The sequence below is a fragment of the Anguilla rostrata genome, chromosome 7, assembly GCF_018555375.3.
Source record: "Anguilla rostrata isolate EN2019 chromosome 7, ASM1855537v3, whole genome shotgun sequence".
Taxonomy (NCBI): domain Eukaryota; kingdom Metazoa; phylum Chordata; class Actinopteri; order Anguilliformes; family Anguillidae; genus Anguilla; species Anguilla rostrata.
The window spans coordinates 13998250-14018229 of NC_057939.1; the positions used below are offsets into that span (position 1 = coordinate 13998250).

A 19980-nucleotide genomic window follows, 5' to 3' on the forward strand; every position below is an offset into this window, starting at 1 on the left:
TGTTTTTTTCTTCATTTTCAGCATTACAAAATGTAATTTTTCTGTATTATATCCCCAATGCCCCATGTTCCTTGGTTTTTCAGATTCAATTAAAAATTCATCACATAATACATTATGTGGAAATCCAAGAGGCACTTTTAACATGATTTATTTCACTGACTCTGGGTTATAAATAATGTAAACTTTTAAAATTACATGATACCCTCTCTGTGCCTGAAGTCTTAAAGGTACAACAAGGTTTGGTCTAATCCAATTAATACTGTATATGTCAGCCAAGTGGAGACCAAAGCAATGGTAGGACGTTTAGACAGAGTGCGCCAAACAAATTGTGGATTGTTTGGGCACTCAAATAAAACATGATGGCAAGATACAATTTGTGCTCGCTCTTATCCGTTCAGTGTTTGAATCATCTTTATTCTCGTCCTGTGGGGTTCTGCTCTGTGTGTATGCCGTCATGAATCTCTACTGTCACAAGGAATACAGAGTTGTCAACTGTTGAAAATGTGTTTATTTTCTTTAATGTACAATTTTAGGCTTATTTAAGCACTGTAAAATTGCTGTCGATAATGATCCAGGCCAATGTTCTTCTGACAGGAGGATTTGCAATGCTTAGTCAAGAGAATGCCTGAGGTAATTGAATATCACCATGCCAGAAACGTTGCCTCCTCAATTCAGCTCTACTAATTGAGTTTTTTGTGAGCCTTTTCCTCTTTTCCAGTGAATCACTGAGGTTTGCCAGTCCCAGTGGGTGTTGGCTGAATGAATGAATTGAAATTAATTGAAAATTGTTTGTAACCAAATGCTTTTATGTTGGAGCTGGACTTTAAGGACAGGCATCTCAAAACCACTGCATTTATGTTACTGAGGGAACATTATGTTGCAGAGAGAATAATTTAGTCCTGCTAATTGAAAAGGTTAATAAGAAATGTTCTTAATTCAGCATATAAGTAGCTTCATGGAAAAACACAGGTCATGCATTCAGAAAACCTTCCCATCCACAACTGACATTGTATTACAGATCTATGACATTGAAGATGTTCTGTGGATTTGACCTCATCTGAGGCTAAGGGGACTTTAGTTTTCTTTTACATCCCTGATAGGAGATGCGATATTTAGGAAGCCCATTTAGGAAGTCTCTGTGACTTCTTAGATTTATTTGCGCATTGGTGAGCACTGAGCACAGTTGCTCCTGAATCTTTTAAGAACAGCTAAGAGTAATTTTCTTGGCCTGAGAACCATTCAATTGGAGAGAGACCATTGGCCTGTTGCTGTCATGTGAGCAGATAGCATGATGATTAGTAGAGGACACTGGGTCTTTGGTGGTGCCCGGCATCTTAGACAAACCTTGCTGCCTTCTCCACACGTCAATGGCCTACAGCCAGAAACAGAGAGAGCCAGCAGGGACTGTGTAAATAAGTATGTATTGCCAGAGCCACAATCCACCGGTGTTTGAAATGGACCATGTCCAAAACAATCTAAGATGGCAGACATGTGTGTGAACCAGTCGGCCCTGTATTCAGGGGACAGGGTCTGATATTCACGACCAGGTCCACAGCAGTGACCGAGTACGGGGTCCGGTCTTCCAGTATTTGACTCCCATGTCCCAGGCACAAACACACACTGTTTTTTCTGTGCCCTCCTGCAGTTATCTAAGTACAGCATGTGTGTCTCTGTGCCTATATTCTGATCAGTGAACTGTGTTTGATTAACATTTATCAGATGCATTTTTCCCCACAGATGGGTAGCAGCCCAGGGTGTAATCAACACAAGAGCATGCAGCTGATCATAACAGTGTCACGCAGTGCTAGACTTTTTTTTTCTTTGATACAGAGCAAACGTCTGATCTCGGGAGCGTTACTGTGTTTTTTTTTGGTCGAGTTAACATTTCGCTTGCCTCGGTTGCATTCAAATTCACCCAAGAGCCCTGATCATTTTACTTGAAAAAATGATTCCTACAGCTAGAGATTTCCATAAAGCCCGTTTCTTTCTGGGTGCTTGGGAGCATGACGTGGCTGTTTCCTGGGCTGCGCTGCAGCTGCTCTGTAGTGCCTGGGGAGCTGAGGGAGGGCCTGCCTTGCAGACACACCCCCCTACCCTTCACCACCCCCGCTGCACGTCTCCCATGGTCCCGCTTCCCCTCACTGACCAATAGATGTTGCATTGTGTGGCCAAACGTACATCGTGCCAAGTCTTGAGTAACCAGAAACTAGCCTGGGTCTGAGTGAACAGGGAGTGCAGACCTGGGGATGGGAATTAGGCTGTAATTTGAGTGCTAACCAGGGAGCGGAAACCACAAGCTTTCTTTCTTTTTTTTTTGTTGCTAGTTTCTTTTTTTGTTTACCATCACCCGTGTTCAGCTTCCCAGAGTTCTGCTCAACCCTGTTTGTGTGGAAATCGGCACGGTTGTGTTCCCACATGGAGAAGATTCTGCTAGCTTTGATGGACTGGCTGAATCTCTCTGCCTCTTTGGCACTGCAGTGCTCTGAGAGAGAAGAACACACTGTTTTCCAGCCACAGTCTTCCTCAGCACGATTACGTGAGGGCAGGTGCACCACGTCAATTTGTCGACAACCGGTCTGCCGTCAACCCTGTTCTGAGCTGAGATAATGAATGCTCAAAGGCCTTGCAGTCAAAAGGAGTGGACAACCCCTGTTCAATAGGTGTGCGATAGGTGTTCTTAATATTACACAAAAGAAAAACATGTGATAAGCAAAATGCCTTCCTATTATCAGGGTGAAGTGGTCCATGCATACTTATCTCAGTTAAGTACATGGTTGTCACCACACATGCGAGGCTTTCTTAAAGGGGGCAGTCACACAGCTGGTGGCTGGAGTGATGAGTTCTTGCCCCTTCCTCTGCAGGCTGTCTCTGTCCGTTGTCATTACAATCCTAGACAGAGCCTCGCCCAGCGGTGCCCAGGTCCTGAGGCAGTGGAGGGAGGGATTAGTTGTGCGTCTGCATCATAAGTCCTATCCCCAGGGAGAAGTGCTTTCATTACAGATTGACTGTCTTGACAGGTGGCCAGTGTGCAGGCTGTGCCCGGTACTGACGTTTGACAGTTTGTCTGGGAAACAGGATGCACAGACCACAATAAGACAGGCAGGTGCTGACTACATTTAGCAGGGCAGGGAGAGGTTTGGTAAACATAACCATACCATTTACAAGGCATACGGGCAGTGCCTCACCTTGGAATGGAACCTGAAGCCCTCACGGGTGACAAACGCTCGCCCGCAGTAGACCCCTTTCTACCCCTACAATGAAGCTAGGAGAAAGGTGAGCCTTTCTGCCAGCTTCTTTCTGCTTGTTTTCTGACAGGCTTTGGAAGTGTACAACTCAACAACATACATGAGACTGGTCAAATGTATTACTTATACATAAAGCATTTATGTTGTGGTTGTTTTTGCTTAACATCTTGTTAAATCTAGGTCTGTTGCATTGCATTAATGTTATCAAATGCTCATGCATTTTGTATGAAATGTAAATGATCCATTTTGAATATGGAGTAGGTGTGGTTTTTTGTTGGGAGAAGCGTGATTTCCCCAAATCAAGAAAGGCATGAAAGTCCTTCTGTTAGTTCTGTAATTCTAGGTGAAACAGGAGACTATAAGCCACAGACAAACAATGCTGTCTCTATGCTCAGACAAACCAGTATTCTTCATTTTTTTAAATGTGAAGAAAAAGAACATAATGTACTAGCTTGGTGAGAGTTCACTCTTTAGATGATGATGCTGCGTTTTCAAATATCACTGCTCTAGGCTTTTATAAAGCTTGTCCATTCTCTTTATTGGAAATGGAAGCATTGCATTGAAGGTCCGTGATTTATTGTGTTTTCTGTGTTTTTGCTTTGCGGCGCCTTTCTTCTCTTTCTCTGCCATTTGGGGGATCAAAGCGTCGAGTTTTATGTTCCAGACATGCAGGTCACTCTCCTGACATTCAGGGTTGTGTATCAGGTGAGAATGTAATATCTCAGCATCGATGCTTTCATGTCTCTGAGCTCCTCCATTTTCTGAAATAGCGTTCTGGCTTGTGCCTTTTCTCATGTAACTGCAATAGCCTTCCTGTGTTAATACAGCAATCTTAGCAACACAGCGAAAGTGCAGAAATCACAGCATTTAGCTGTGCAGCGCAGAAATCATGTGTGCATGCTTGGGTGTGCATGTGTGTTTGTGTATATTTAAATCCTTGCATGTGGGTGCACATTTCTGTTTGTGTGGGTCCATGACTGTGTGTGTATATAGGTGTGTGTGTGTGTGTGTGTTTGGGTGTGTGTGCGTGTGCGCACCAGGGTCCTTCGGTTATTAGTATGTTGATATATCAGCCGAGAGCGTTTGATAGATATGAAATTACTGTTTGATTGTAAAGATTGACTCTGAATGGATTCTCAAATTGTTGGTTTTCTGAAGGGAAATAGGTCTGTCAGAAAAAAGGGAAATGGCAGAAATGAAAACAACACCTGAAATGACAATGGGAAATGAAAAATCTATTTCCAATAGAAATGTGTTCTAATCCCCCTTCACTCAGAGAGAGAGAGAGAGAGAGAGAAAGCCAGAGAAAGCGAGAGAGTGGTGGGAGCCTGCTCTCTGAACAGAGACTATCTCTAGAAAGTTTTTCTGCTTAATTAATTTTGAATAAAGCTCATAAATATTGCAGAGAACGATTTATCTTGGTCCCCTCCCTGTGGATCTCTGAAAACTCTTCTATGTGCAGAAGCATGATGTGAGCCTTCGCATGGCTGAAGGGGCAGGTCTCGAAGGACAGGAAGGGGAGATTTTTTCACCTTAGCACAGAGCAAAAAGCTGATGAGACACCTCTCTGGTTTCATCGATTAATGTGCTCTTTGTAGGACGCATTTGTCATCACGCAAACTGCATTCACTCATTCATAATCATACACACTGTCATATGGGAAACTGCAGATGAAGTATACATTTAGAAGCTGATATCGTCAATTTAATGGAGCAAAAAGGGCCAGATTTTGTCTGCTTCTGTCTACAGGCTATTCATTCCACCAGTCTTTCATAACCAACTTGCTCTAGCTCCCCCAACCAGTACCTCCAAACTGTTTCACCCCCCACCCCCTTCTTCTTCCTCCACTTCCCCCAACCACTCCCCTCGCCCCTCGACCTTAGCACTCTGTCCTCCTTGGGCACAATATGCTTTTGTTCAGTGTGTCATTGTCCCTGCTGTATTTTTGCCCTTCTGAACTTTATAAATGTCACTGTCCATTTGATTGGGCATGGGTTCACCTCAGGAAAGGTCTTCCTATATCCTTTCTTCACAGGGGCTTCCTGCAGACAATGCTGAGGCAACGTCTGCAATGCATTATGTAAGCCCTCCTACCTTGGGCTAACCTTTAAAGGTTGTGATTCCGTATGTAAAAAAATAATCTCACGTGATCAAAACAATCCTCGGGTGAATTACCTTGAAAAGCAATACTCTTTACATCTTTAAACCTTTGTTTTCAGGCAGTCACCTTTTTCAGATGTCATAGGGAACATGTCATACGACATTATGTGCTAACATGTCAGAGTGCAAGACAGTACATGATTTGTACATGGCTCTCACGATGAGGTGGTCTCCCACCAACAGCTTGCAGTTGAAGAATACATTCTTGATCCTATGGGACAATAGGATGGACACGTTTCTAATTAAATTCCCAAATAAAATAAAAACACAAAACAAGTTTAGTACAATACTGCAAATTATGGGCAACAGACAATTTTATATGAAAACATTCAAACAAATCTTGGCTTGTGATGCACATAGCCCAGCAAAGCCAGCTAGCTGTGACACTATTGTTTATTCAACTCTGAAACAGTCAACCCATGGACTTTTCCAGAACTGTGGCTTAGTAAATTATTATTATTATTATTATTATTATTAGAAAAGGGACAATTAAACCAAGGGACATTGTGATTTTGGGGCATGAGCTGTTTTAAGCCTGTAGCACTTGACTGTACGATTATTATCTCCCTTGGAACTCACAGGAGACCAGGCCGGGGTTGGGGCATTTCTGTCACTGTGAATTTGGTTGAAACTTAGCGGGTGCTGTGTGAAGCTGAGTCAGAACGTGGGTCATGTGACTCCAGTTTCCAAACGCCCATCTTGGCTCTCACGTCAGGCGTACGTCAGTATTCAGCCTCCCCGGAGAGACCCGGCTCCTCGTTTACTGAGCATTGTAACAGGCTGAATAATTCATATTGCAGAGAGTGCACTGCAGATTTTATGTTAAAAAAAGCAAGCTCATTCAGTCTTGTTTTGAGCTCATTCAGTCTTGTTTTGGATGCATGACAAAATTGGCCTGTGCCTCCCTCCCCTGCTCCACCCCAACCACACACACATTAGTGGTGGTGACTGCAGATGTGTTCCATTCACGCATCCTGCTTTAGTACTGCATCCATACTCCATGATATTGCACTTTCGTATGTGTAGACTAGCCTTTAAAAAACCTACAATAAAAACAATAAATGATACCTTTGAGTTTGAGAAAGTAAGAGTTCATATGAAGTAGTTTGATGTTGCTCTGCTGAGTTTTATCTGTCTAGCTGGGAGTGGGTGGTTTTGTAGGAAAGGGAGAGTTCTAGGAGGCGAGACTTCCCATGTCTGCTGGGCTAGCCTAGCTGACTGGAGTGCGCTGACTTCATGACCAAATCCTAGCAACCGGTGCCCCTCAGTGACTGTGGGTGACGAGACTGCTGCTTTCACACATCCGTGGAAGTCACGCCATTTCAAGGATCGACCCGGATTGTGGCGTGCAGGCTGAGCTAGCCGCCCTAAGCAGTGGGAATGCACGCACACCTGCGTCATAGCTATCTGTGTCTCAATCATGTTTGTTTTTCTAACATTTCCAACCCCTTCCCCTCCCCACCGCCATGTACTTTGTCTTCTCCTGATTTCTGAGAAGGTAGCAATTTTTTTGCCCCAGTTTTCCAGCCCAGGAGATTGCTAGCGCACTGTGTGTCTCACATAAAAGTGCTGCTGCTCGGTAGTGTCTTCCCATGGGATTTCCATCACCCGCACCTCAGTCATGCTCTTGGTAGCAGGCTGGCCTCTCTGCTCATTTATATCAATTTTATGACAGTTTTCAAATGTTTCTATTTAGCTACGTACATTATGATGATAAATAAACAGCTTTGCAGTTGTATGCTCCTTTCTATTGTGGATTTTGGTTGTAAAAGCACTTCTCATTCATACAATGTGATTTTTGGCCTTGATGCCTTCACATTGAAATTGATTTAGGCCTTTGGATTTGAACTTGAAACTTAGGCTTTGATATGATCAAAGTAACTTTGCTGTAAATATGATTATTTGAAGCCTAGATTTCCATAGCAGTGTGAAATGGCAAGTTACTTTTCAACCACATAGATTCCTTTCAGAAAAATGCCTGATATGAGCTCAACACTGTCTGCTTGCATTAGTTTGCCAACTGAGTCAGTGATTCTCCTCACCTTTAAAAAAGGTTATTTCAGGGCGGCTGTTTATACCACCTTTGATCAACATTGGGGAGACTTTTCATGTTCTTCAGTGAACTGTCCTGCCATTACCCATCCCCTACAGTTGTGCGAAAGTCCCCTGGATGAAAAATAATTTAAAAGGTCATAGCTTCTGGTGCTAATGGGAATGGAATTTCATTACTTAAGTGTCGCCACGGATATTAATGAGTGCAAGCTATGCAGGTCATTGGTAAGATGCATTGCCTGGTTACCGACCATTTTCCTGTCCATAATTGTCGCTAAATTACGACTGACAGGTTTCAGCAGTTCATGGCATTTCAAGGTCTTTATGAAATCAATGAGGTCATTACCACAATCAAGGGTATTGATTTCTGTGGCGGTTGATGTAAATCTCTCAAGTGAAGAAGAAAACATGAGTAATTTAATTCCAGGTAAACAACTCATATCTATGCATAATTTCACCTATACCCTTATATATGCTAGAGTGTTCATACAGTATATTGAAGTTATACAAATATCTGACTCTAGTTTGAAAGAATGGCTTCCATTAGCCGTGGTGCACTTTGTACTTAACCTTCAATAATGAATGTAAGCGTGTTTTGTATCTTTTCCATGCTTGCATATTTTAATCTAATTTCAGCAATAAAACGTGTTGTGGTGTAAGACGCTGATGTAATGCTTCCTGTGGGCATTATTCAGAAAATGAGCAAAGAGCACTTTGACTAGGAGGCGTTTTCTATGGAGTCAGTGCCATACGTACTGACAAAGAAAAAATAGAACTCAAAAGGGAAGTAATTTGTAATGACGTAATTATTTTGCACTGAATTGGTTCCATTGCTTTTTTCCCTTTTAAATAAATGTGTACGGGGGAATTGGAGGTGAAGTGGCAGTTTCATTATGGTGATTATTACCCTCTGCTCTGTGACTCCAAAAATATAAATTCCTGTAGTTTAATTTCACGTAGTAATCTATGATAAGATATAATCATCCTAATTTTTCCCAATTTTTTGCTGAGCTGTAGTAGTTCCCCTTAGAGGTATTTGAAACAGCTCTGTGATGATTATCTGAATACAGCTGCAGATATTGTGCTATTTTCTGCTGTGAATCTCGGATCATTTTCTGTTCTTATTCCTCCCTCAACCTCGTGCACATGCGTTGCGTTTTAGTCTATAAATCAATCTGTCCACCGGTTTAAATTTAGTTTGGCGTGATTCAATGTAATGTAAATGTTTCACCATAGTCATTTCCCTTAAGGAAAAAAAATGTAAATGAAAAATAATTTCCTGACGTTGCCTTAACAAGTTAAACTAAATCAGCATTGTTAGCAGTCTAAATAATTAGATTTAGTATTATTGGGTTTTGCGAGGCAGCCAGATTTTTGCTGATGCATTTCTCTGATCCCTCATTATTCTAAATGAATCTCCCTGAATGCCGTGCCATGCTTCAGTAAAGAAAAGCAGCGCAATTCTGTTTTACTGGTTTTAGTCTGTAAAGCCAGACTAAACGGGGGAAGGAGGGGGGGAGGTCTGGTGAATCTGTTGTTTAAACCACCTTGGAAAACCACCCTGTACTGGTAAAATGCTGACTCCTTAGGGGTCCTTCTGTGGATGTCTCAGCACAGGCAATGCAGAAGAAAGGCTCTGTTTGGGAAAAGGGTCATTAAGGATCGCCACTGGCTCTTCCCTCTCTGATGACACCGGGAAATGAGATAACGGCAGATCTCACCGCTGAAATTCATGAGGAAAAATCAGCCCATTCCCGGCAGAACATGAAATATAGAGAGATGTAGAGTGTGACGCTGTGCTAATGCATCTATAATGTAAATACACATACATTTCCCGTGTAGTCCTCTCTGGACCACTGGGTCAGATTGTAGTTGTAATCGAGGAGAGGTCTGGCCCTGCTTTCAGTGCATTGCTGAAGCAGAACTGTAGTGCTTAGGGGTTTGGAATAGCGATCCTTTGAGGGATGAGTGTGACTCACACATTATGTTCGAGGTTTTAGGCTTGCAGGGGGATGATTTGGGCCGGTGGAGCCCCTCTGAAGGCCTGACCTAATTCTGCTTTATCTTGTTTTCTCCAGCCACATACCTTTAATGCAGCTTTTCTTTATTTGGCTCTGTAGTCCACTATTTTAGGTTCGTAATCAAACAATTCACAGGTGGTTAAAGTGCACATTCTCAGCTTTTATTTAAGGGTATGTTTATACATGCAGAAATTATGGCACTTTTTAAACATAGTCCCCCCATTTCAGGGCACCATAATGTTTGGGACTCTAAGAAACTCCTGTGATACACCAAACGGCAGAAGTAACTGAGTGGCGAAGGAACGTGTGTAGTCTTACCCGGTGCTACTGGAACAGGATTAATTGAATGTTATCTTGGTTATCTAACTCCAAAATAATGTTTTAACCTTTCTCTGTGCTAACAGTTATGCATAGAAGTGGAAGTTATTTGACAGTAGTGTGGCTCTATACGGATTGCTATCTGTCTTGGTAGATGCGGATGTGCCTCTGGCGTGTGTTTCCTGAATAAATATAACTGTGTATCTTGCTACTGCACTAGCGTATAGGCTACGGGTACAGTGTGTTCTATGTTTATGTTAGGACCCTGAAACTGCTAGGTGTGCAGCAGTAACAGTCAAAAATGCAGTATTAGCCTGTATGGCCCTTTTTCCACCTCTGCTTCCATGCTTCAAAGGCAAGAGCAGTACTTGGTTGCATTAGGGATGGTGGTACTCTGTGTTGTTTTGTCTGTGAGAGCTACGTGTTCTCTGTCAGCTTCAGATGGTCAGCCATCGCCACGTCCGCTAACTCTCAGCCATGTCACATAGCTCCGGGCCCAACGGATCATCTTTTCTCTGAGCGTCTGAACACACAGCAGCGCCTTTATTTATACAGGGTACAAATTAACTTTTATTTATACAGGTTGGGTTGACTGAGCACATGCTTGGACATGCTGTTTTGCATCCATGCCCTGTGAATGCTCCCCCTCTCCCGCCTCAAGTAGCCTAACATAAATATCTTTGGATTGTGGGAGGAAACCAGGGCAAACCCGTGCAGGCACGGGGAGAAATGCAAACTCCACACTGAAAGGCCCCTGTCCAGGATCATAACCCAGGACCTTCTTCCTGTGAGGTGTCAGTATTCCCTGCTCTACCCACTGCACCTCAGAACAGTAATAAAAGTGGACAAAACGGGTGCTTCTCAGCAAGGACATTCCAAGAAGCATAAAAAGGATCCTTAGCCAGATTGCTTCACAGGGACTAATCTGAAACAAGCAGAGCTAGAGCACTCAAAGCCCATAACATCATAATACACAATTTGTTTAGTGCTGTGCTCTTAGAGTACACTCAGGTGCCTTGTGACTGTTTAATATAACCGGTACGCAGCTGTTGTCAGTGTTGAAGAGGTGTGGTCATAAATGAGCTGCATGGGTGTGGAGTGGCAGCTCAAGCTGAGGTGTGTAACTCTGTCACGGGTTGGACCAGTTATGAAAAAAGTGTGATGTATTTGTGAAATACATACCATGTGTGTATCCTCATACCACAGGACAACAATACAGCAATGACACACTGTTAAACTATTCTTTAAATGATATAGTATATATTATTCTATTCCTGAGAGTAATACTGATGTTCTCCACTACTGTTACTTGCTCTGGGTAAGTGTGTGCCATTGATTTGTTTTTGTTGATTGTAAATATGTATTATTGTTGCTTATGTGCCTGCAGGTGGACCGGTGATCTGGCGCATGCTCACCTATGCCCCTGCTCGCCGAGCGCTCATCGTGGGCTGTGGATTACAGATGTTCCAGCAGCTGTCCGGGATCAACACTGTCATGTAGGCACTAGCTCTTTCAGATAATCCTCTCCTGTACCTGATTCTTCTGAGGTGTCCAACACTCACCCAGATCAAATCTCCTGTGGAAGAGCACCGACAAGATCAGTGTCTGGTTTCTGACTTGCTAAAAAGTTTAATTTGCTATTAGATATGAGGTTAACCTGTCTTCACTTGAATAACTATAGTTGTGCATTTGTTTATTTGTAATGTGTTAGTCCGTGGTAATAGTCTAGAAGTAATGGGTACTCTTGCTATTGACATATGGGAGCACCGCAGGGAGAAGGAAAAAGAAAATTCTTCTTATGTCCTTTAGAAATGATTACGTGCAAGTAGCAGCCTGCCTTTGTCACAATGTGAGTCAAATACAAGCTGGTCAGGTGTACAGAGAGATTGACATCCTGTGATGTAATTTCGGTTGGAGTAACAGTGCAGGTGTTTCTTTATTTGGTTCTTTAATGGGGAATAGAGCAAGTAAACGGATGAATGGTTGAAGGAACATCAATGTCAGGGTAGTTGAGGAATATCAAGGTCAGAAACGCCATTGTGGAGATGCATGTTCTAGTGAACATTATCGGATACCTGGGAGACTGGGGGTCAGCAGATTGAAGAGGAGAGAATGTTGAGCCTTAGAGCAGATATTGTGCTGAGAGCTGTGATATAATATAAATGGGTAATACTGCACTGTATTTAAGGAATAGGGATCATAGTCACATGGTTGCAGTCTGAAGGTTAAAATGTCAGGTGAAGATCTGCTGTTGTACCCTTGGCAAAAGTCACTTTGTAACCTGAATTGCCTTAGTGAACCTCAAGCAATGTAAATGGATAACTTGTGAATTGCCCGGAATGAGGGTGTCATGTGGTGTTAATAATTTAAAAACCCTACAGAGAATGAAAAGTCTGCCTTCTTTATGTATTTTTTTTTACCTTATTCAGAAAGTAAAAGCTAAGAGGTTTTCAGATTGAGATGGGACCACAGTACATGTGAAAGTGTCATGGTGTGGTATGAAACCCAAAACTGCACGGGGAGATTCATGGGTGGAGATTTGGCAGTGCTATGGACTTGCCACACATCTCGCCCACATTTAGATAATCTTCAGCACTGAGAGTATTGAAGGGTATAGTGCTAACATCAGTAGTTTTTTCTGTCTGCACAAATAAATATGTTTTCTATCTGCAGAAAGAAACCTTCTTCTGTTTCTATGTTAAACACATACACAGAAAATTCAGGTCAATTTTGCCTGCTGTGTTTCTGTTATAAATGTTTATGTTCATACATTGTGATCCATAGCTTTGGATTTCCAGCCACTAACATGGCAATAATTAGGAATGGTGCAAATTTTACAGTTCCAGACTTGTGTCTGTGGAGTCCAGATGTCACGTAATATTTCAATGAAATGTTTTAGTTATGTAGTTAATGCTGGTTTTAACATTCAAAGAAATAGACATTGATTGTTTTTGCTGTTACACTGCAGTTTTGAAAATGATAAACCAAATTCACTGTACAAGCGCTTGTACATGGTGATCTCATTGGCCCAATGACTTGGGTTTTGTCATGTGAGAGGCTGTGGTTAACCTTGGAATAGTGGCTGGAAGACTCTGAACTGAGTGTAAATGCCACGGTGAATATAATGCATTCCTGTGAAGTATAATAACATAAATGTTACCCGAGTCAAAGGTAATTTACCTTTTATTATTTAATTTCTGGGATACACAGCACAAGCCACCTCTCAGACTTCAAAATCACTCAAAATAAAATCCCATTATATTAAACTTTCTTCTTCAATATACTGCTTTCAGAGATTGCCAAATCTCTTCAGTCTGATGCTTTTGCTGTTAATTTACCCTCAGCTGCTGGAACTCGAAGTATTATTTCAAGCATTGTCAATAATAATCTTTGAATGCATGCTGTTGCTAGGCAACCATACAAAAATCACTGAAATCATTAGAAAATCTAGTTCCTCCACCTTTCTGCTCAACCCTGCCCCTAGTCCTGTACTCAAAGAATGCCTTCCCAACATCTCTGTTTCCATCTCTCATTTTGTTAACATGTCACATACCTCTGGTTTTGTCCCTTTGTCAGTGGAAACTGCTGCACTCACGCCCATACTTACTATACAAATCTGGTTCAGATAGTTCCTCACTTTGCAATTAGAGACCTATCTCCAACCTCCCATACCTCACCAAAGTCCTAGAGAGAACCAGTCCTGACGCTGGTTCCTTGAACATCCACCTCCTCCTTGATCTCAGTGTTGCATTTGACACTGTTAACCATGACATTTTTCTCTCCTATCTACGCTCCACCATTGGTTTATCCAGTGCTGCTCTTGCCTGGTTCATATCATACCTTACAGACAGCACTCCATTACCTTAGGAAATCACAAATCTTCCACCACCCTCATCACACAAGGTGTTCCCCAAGGATGAGTTATTGGACTTCTTGTGGTCCCTAAAACTAGACTCTCCTCTGTGGGGGTGGGGTGGGGGGTGGTATTTCAGTGGCATGGCCCCCATACTCTAGAATACACTACAGCAACATCTCTGTGCATCAGCATCTCTACATTCATATCCTACTTAAAAACCTACCTCTTCCCCCAGCACAATTTCCCTCAGTCTGCACACCTGGATGCACTCCTACTTCTCTCTTCTCCTGTCCTTGGTTTTGCTTTGTCATTTTATTATTCATTTGTTTTCTCTCCTTATTGTGTTCTTGTTGTAAGTTTTCTGTTATGTCAGAAAACAGAAATGTATTATTATTATAAAAGAAGCAGGAAATATATTTCTGAAGGCAACATTTAGACTTTGTGTATGCACATTTGAGCATCTGCCAACTTGAGTGTGTGCGCGTGTGTGTGTGTGTGTGTTCATGCATGTGTGCTCGGTCATGCATGTGTGTGTGTGCGTGCATGCATGTGTTAGTTTGTTTATAGATGTTTGTCTGTGCTTGTGCACATTAATGTTTCTCACTGTCAGATGTCCATCTCATGAAGTTACATTAGCCTGATGGACTTGACAGTGACAGTGTGGGGCACTAAATCTGTCAAACCTGATTTTGTGTATGGTCAGGTAGCATGGGGAAGTGATGTAACAGAAATAGGCATATTGGCCCAGGAATACCTTTATCTTCGTAATATATTGTAATAGTGCGCCGTCCTGGAGAAATTAACACTGTATGAGTCAAGCTTTCTAACAGTGGGTGTGCTTTACAGTAGAGTGATTCATTGTGTTCCTTGAAGATGGCTTTGCTAGAGAATAAACAATAATGTACGTCAAGCTTTTGAGCCAGCGCCAGGTGAGAACTGTTGTTGCTGTCTGTGCTATACTACACATGCAAAAAGGTGAAACATTTGCTTGTCGGTATCTGTGATGAAGCAGAGTTTTGTCTGGCCACATTGAGCTATTCATCTCTCTTGCTTTTGCATCAGACATGAAAGCAAAGACATTGGTTACCAAGTGATGTCTTTGTTTAATATCACTCGACAGTTCAGTTGGTAAGTGTGTAAAGGTCAAAGCCAGCTTACTGTGACTGCTTCAGCATATGGAAAACAGAGAGCACAAGGTTTGGGTTGAGAGACATCTTCTCGTTCACTCCCTGCTAATTGAAATGAGTGATGGGTAGTCACACAACACACGGAACGGCCTGAGTAATGTGTGGACCAGGAGGATAGCTGGGCATTAGCTGCTGAACCTCAGCAAAGCTTCAGCTGTTCTTCTTTTAGCAGAAGACAATAACATTGGAGTTTTTCCAATGAATGTTAAGGAGCTTAGCACTGTGAGAGAAGAGATTTTGCCATATGGAATGTCCAGACCATGAGGTTTGTATGTTTAGGGTAATATTGGCTCTAATCAGCATCCTGCAAGCTGCTTGTTCCAAGCCAAACGTTTTGTCCCCATTTGAATAACCTTCTTCCACATCTCCCTTAGTCGTTGTTCAGAATACAGAACATTTTTCCACATATGCAAGACAGCAATAATTACAGGGTATTTCATTGTCACTACAAAAACAGTAGTTTTATGCAAGTTTTTAATGAGATTAAAAACTAATTTTTAAAAACTTACATTCAGTGTACTTTGTTAACATGGATATTCGCTGTGCTGGTGGAGCTAAAGCCTGTAATTTTGGACTGTGAATTTGTAGAATTGCAGCCAAGATAGTATTCTCTGTAAAGCGCTTTACCTCTTCCGTGGAAGGTGCTCTTTGCGATAGCTTTTGTGAAGTAAATTTACAAAATGATGAGCATCATGCTTTCCTCAATACCCAGCATAGTCTATTTTAACAGACTTGAGACTATCCAATGCAAAATATTTATTTCCTTGGCATGGCTGATTGGCCCACCCAATTTAGGAACAGGGATATTAATCTTATGGGTGTTGCAACTACTAAATCTAGTCACAGACAGTAAAGAGGAAAGGAGACACAATTTTGCCCAAGGGATTACGTTCGAGATCCACCTACCCTTGACACAATTTTTAAATCCAAATCCAGCTATTTCTTAGATAAGCAATTAACCGAGAACATGGATGGTCCTATTCAGTTGAGGGTATATTTCTTTACCAGGCTAATAACAAAGAGCTAGATGCCTGCAAGGGGGCACACTCAGTGTGACATTTTTGAATTCTTTTTTGAAAATTTCCCTCATAGTTAAATTAACGTGTGCCGGCAAAGCCAGAAGAACCCTGATATTCCCAGTGAAGTAACTTAGGCCGTTTAATGGCTGTTCTGCCCATTGGTTCTGCTGAGGCTTACTCATTTTTCATCTCAGGGGAGAAAGTCCTGTTTAATACAGCCCTCCCAGTCCCAGACACTCAATCTGCTTTTGAGTTTGAAAAGCCATTTTCTGCATTAGAATGTACATGGTATAGAGAATATGTAACGTAGAACTGAAACAGTCTATTTCCGAGTTATTTGAATGGTTTCAAAATTCTTGTCTGAAATAGATTAGCCCTCATTTAACAGTTCCTTATTTGACACAAGGAGGACAGCAGCTAGCATACATATGTATTCTTTCTCATTTTCCTGCCAGGGCTGAATTTCCTGATTGGTGTGTTTAAATTTAGAATTTTGGAGTTTGTGTGATGTTATATTCCTCTTTGTCCTTCAGCTTCCAAATAAAGTCACATGGTTGGCATCATAGTTGGTGCCAGTCCAGATGCAGGGATGGGATAGTGGGAGAGACATTACTTAGAACATAGCTGCATACAATGCATAATTGTCTGAAGTTTATCGTATCAAGGAACATAACACCCAATGCAATGTTATGAGCTTGCTGGAATGCAGTGGTATTTTAATGCTGTGCTGTGCCTCATCCCTCTAAACTTTAACTTACAAATCTCTGTTGGTTGGTTCACAGGACTTTGGTGTGGTGTTGGATCTTACAGTAGGGTCTTTGAGTAACTATATGTCATATCTCTGTGTGTAAAGTTAACGCAATGAATGGAACCACACTTTGTGATTGATCCTTTGTCTTGCATGTAGTTTTCAGTGTTTCTGACAGTTAATATTATTCCCTTCATGTTACGCAAGCAATATCTCTTTCTCTCTCTCTCTCTCTTTTTCCCTTTCCCCCCTCCTTCTCTCTCTCTCTCTCTTACTCTCTCTGATTTGAGGTAATCCAAATGGATGGTTTTCAGATGGTGAAAGCACTGGTCCAGCATTGTTTCTACACTGTCGGGGGTGATTGATTTCCTGTCTGATGAGAGTGATTAGGTGCCTGTCCCACTGTGAGACAGAAATCATTACAGCAGCAGGAGAGATGGGCAGGACTGTTTTGGACGTGATCAGACCAGCTGGATCTGATGCACAGTGCCGTGTGGTGTGTGTGTGTGTGTGTATGTATGCGAAGCATCTCTCTCTCTCTCCTGCTTGTACATTTTTACTGATTTGCCTGCATTCAGGTTAAAGATTATCTGAGAGGAGCAGAGAGAGATGATCTAAGAAGGTTTTTTGTACAGCAGATGAATGTGAAGATGGTGACAGGGAGCGACTCCTGTATCCATGCCAGTATTCCACACAACAGCTGTGCTCTCTACCACTTACTTCAGCAACACTGATTGCAGTTCAGCGCTCAGCAAGAGGGCATCTAAGGGGATGCATTGAGTACTGATCTGAGATGAGCCTTCCTTACTCGATCAGGAAGCACTGACCCCCCTGCCCCCAGGGAAGTGTGTTTGTCAGTCCTGAAATAGAACTGCAGAGAACAGAATGTTGCTTGATGAGATGTGATTCAAGCAGATCAGGACTGAGGACTTCTCAAAACAACTTAAAATGTAGGAGAAACATCAAAAGCCAAAGTCACTGTTGTGATCCAGCCCATCAGTAGGAACAAATGTTGGGCATAGCAGGTGTTTGGACGTCAGGAATTATTTTGCTAGAGATTGGTCTAGCATTCGCTAATTGGGATTTACGGATTGGAATTTACATTGTCATTGCCTGGATCTAAAATTCCGATGATTTGGCATGGATGTAAACCCCCACACCGCACACGCGGCATGCTCTCAGTCCAGTGGCACCCTCATACTCTGCGAGTGCTTAGTCCAAATACACACACTGCACGTGTTCAGTAAGACTCCCATCTAATTTTATAGGGATAAAACGGGCCCCTGTCATTTCTGTGATTGTTTCGTGGGTTGTTGTGACGGAAGATGACAATGTGTGGTTATTGACATTTTCACTTTCTGTGTACATCCACCAGCCTGCTTCTGACTGGTCCCCAGCTTAGTCATATTAAGGACTTGGATACTGAAGTGATTCCCTGCGTGTCTCTGCTTGCTGTTCATTAAAAGAGATGTATTGGCTATAGTGCTCCTGTAATGTATTGGTAAATGGACTGGATAACCCCAGCACTTAAGGTTAAACCTCTGAATATTGCCATCACGACAGAGAAACTTTGAGGCAGTGTTAAAATGATTACAATCTTTGTTTCTGGAGTTTAATGGCAGTGATTGGATGACACATTAAATGGGAGTTACTAGACATTTTTCTTTGTCTGTGGAAGAAAAGTGATGACAGCTGTACTCCAAGCTGAGATAATTTATGCAAAAAGCCTCAGCAATCAAAATCAAAGCTTTTTTTTTCACCTGCTCGCTTAACTATGCCTTTTACATTTCATGAAAGGCTCATGGGAATAAGCAAAGCTCCTCCCTGCATTTACAGACATGCAGACCATCTGTACTTATTTCCGTAAAGTGCGTGATAGTTACCAAATGTACGCAAGACTGGCTTAAGGATGCAAGGCTGCCCATCCATCCACCCAGCCTGTCTCGAGGATCCCTAGGCATTAGGGCTCTGTTATGAATTTGTGTGGTGTGAGATTTGGTGTGAAAAGGATAGACAGACACTGTTTCAACTGTGGGATGACACCAGACTGCTGAGGTGCTACTGCAATATAACAGATATACAGAAAGCTGTCAACAGTAATATAGTCTCACCTCCACCCTCCTCTACCTGCTGGTCCTGTTTCAGCTTTCTTTGCTCAAATGTACAGTACATAGAGATCTCTATACACACTGTGCCGTCAGTCACAAACCACTTTTGGAATAATACCACCTCCACTTCCCCTCTACTTTTCACCCACATACTAGCTCTATTTAGCTCACAGGTGATTATTTTTTTTATTGAAACTTTTTCCACAGTATTTCTTCAGTTCTTTTGTTTCCACCTTCCTCTCACTCTCATCAGCCCTCCTCTTCATTACCATGCCCCTCTCCTCCTTATTCTCTCTATCTCTCTTTCCACCATCTCTCCAGTATAGTCTGTTCTGCCATCTCATGTTGAAGAGAGGGTGTGAATGCTTGGTGCCCCAGAGCGGCTTGAACTCTGGGTGCCATGCTTCTATTTTCAGCTGAGAGTGAAGGGCAGTTTAGACACCTCCAGATGCTACTCTCAGGTGTTATTCCTCTGTGATGCTATCAAAGAATGTCCATACAGAGTGTTTCACTACGAATCACTTGGCTAAATACTGTTTCACTTTATTATGAAAACAGTGCGAAGTATCAGAATTTATCTAATAATTTATTATGTGTTTCTGACATTAAAATATAGCAATAATGATGACACTTCAGTATAGGGTAGAACTTTGTTAATTAGTATGCCATAGAATTCTGAATAAATAATGAAGCGCCTTCATCAGCTGTGCTGTATAATATTTAACATGGTGAAGTTACAGTTACAATGTGTGGCAGCATATATGCATTATATGTTATGAATGGAAGGGTCAGTAATTTTGAGCAATCATTCTTTGTATCTGAGCTGAACTGGTCATATGGAAAGGTAGAATGAAACAACCAGGCACGCAATAAGTAAATAACTACGGTGTGTTGTGCAGTCCTTGGATCCAGATAAGAGTCTAACAAAGCATGTCTACGTAGGGCCCTGACCTGTGGCTAGGTGCATCATATCTGAAGCAGTTGCCATGGTGAGAGCATGTGCATTGAAAGCTCCATGCCACAGGATTCCCTCATGGTGAGAACCGAGGGACTTTATCGAGAGCCTTGATTCCTCTCTCTGTACTGCTGGAGAGGATACCATAATAGTACGCTGTTCCATTATGATGTCATCCTGTTGTATAGCCAATTGCTCCAGGAAACAGTTTAGTGCTTGAGCTTCAGTGCGGGAGCGGTTCAGCTGAAGTTCCTCCCCATCCTGGTGTTGCAGGGTCTTTTCCAGGGGTAGAGTATTGGTTAAGGCAGGAC

At 42.2% G+C, this 19980-nt stretch overlaps 1 protein-coding gene across 4 annotated transcripts in view; it reads left to right on the forward strand.

Moving 5' to 3' along the window:
• The window catches only part of LOC135259082 (proton myo-inositol cotransporter-like), a 47338-nt gene that overhangs the window by 18112 nt on the left and 9246 nt on the right, over nucleotides 1–19980 (forward strand). For all 4 annotated transcript variants that reach the window (XR_010331189.1, XM_064342976.1, XM_064342977.1 and 1 more), the window contains exon 4: nucleotides 11184–11292. Coding sequence is in view for 3 of the 4 variants with exons in the window: in XM_064342976.1 (XP_064199046.1) it covers nucleotides 11184–11292 (109 nt within the window). In the remaining variant the exon portion in view is untranslated. The remainder of the gene's footprint in view (nucleotides 1–11183; nucleotides 11293–19980) is intronic.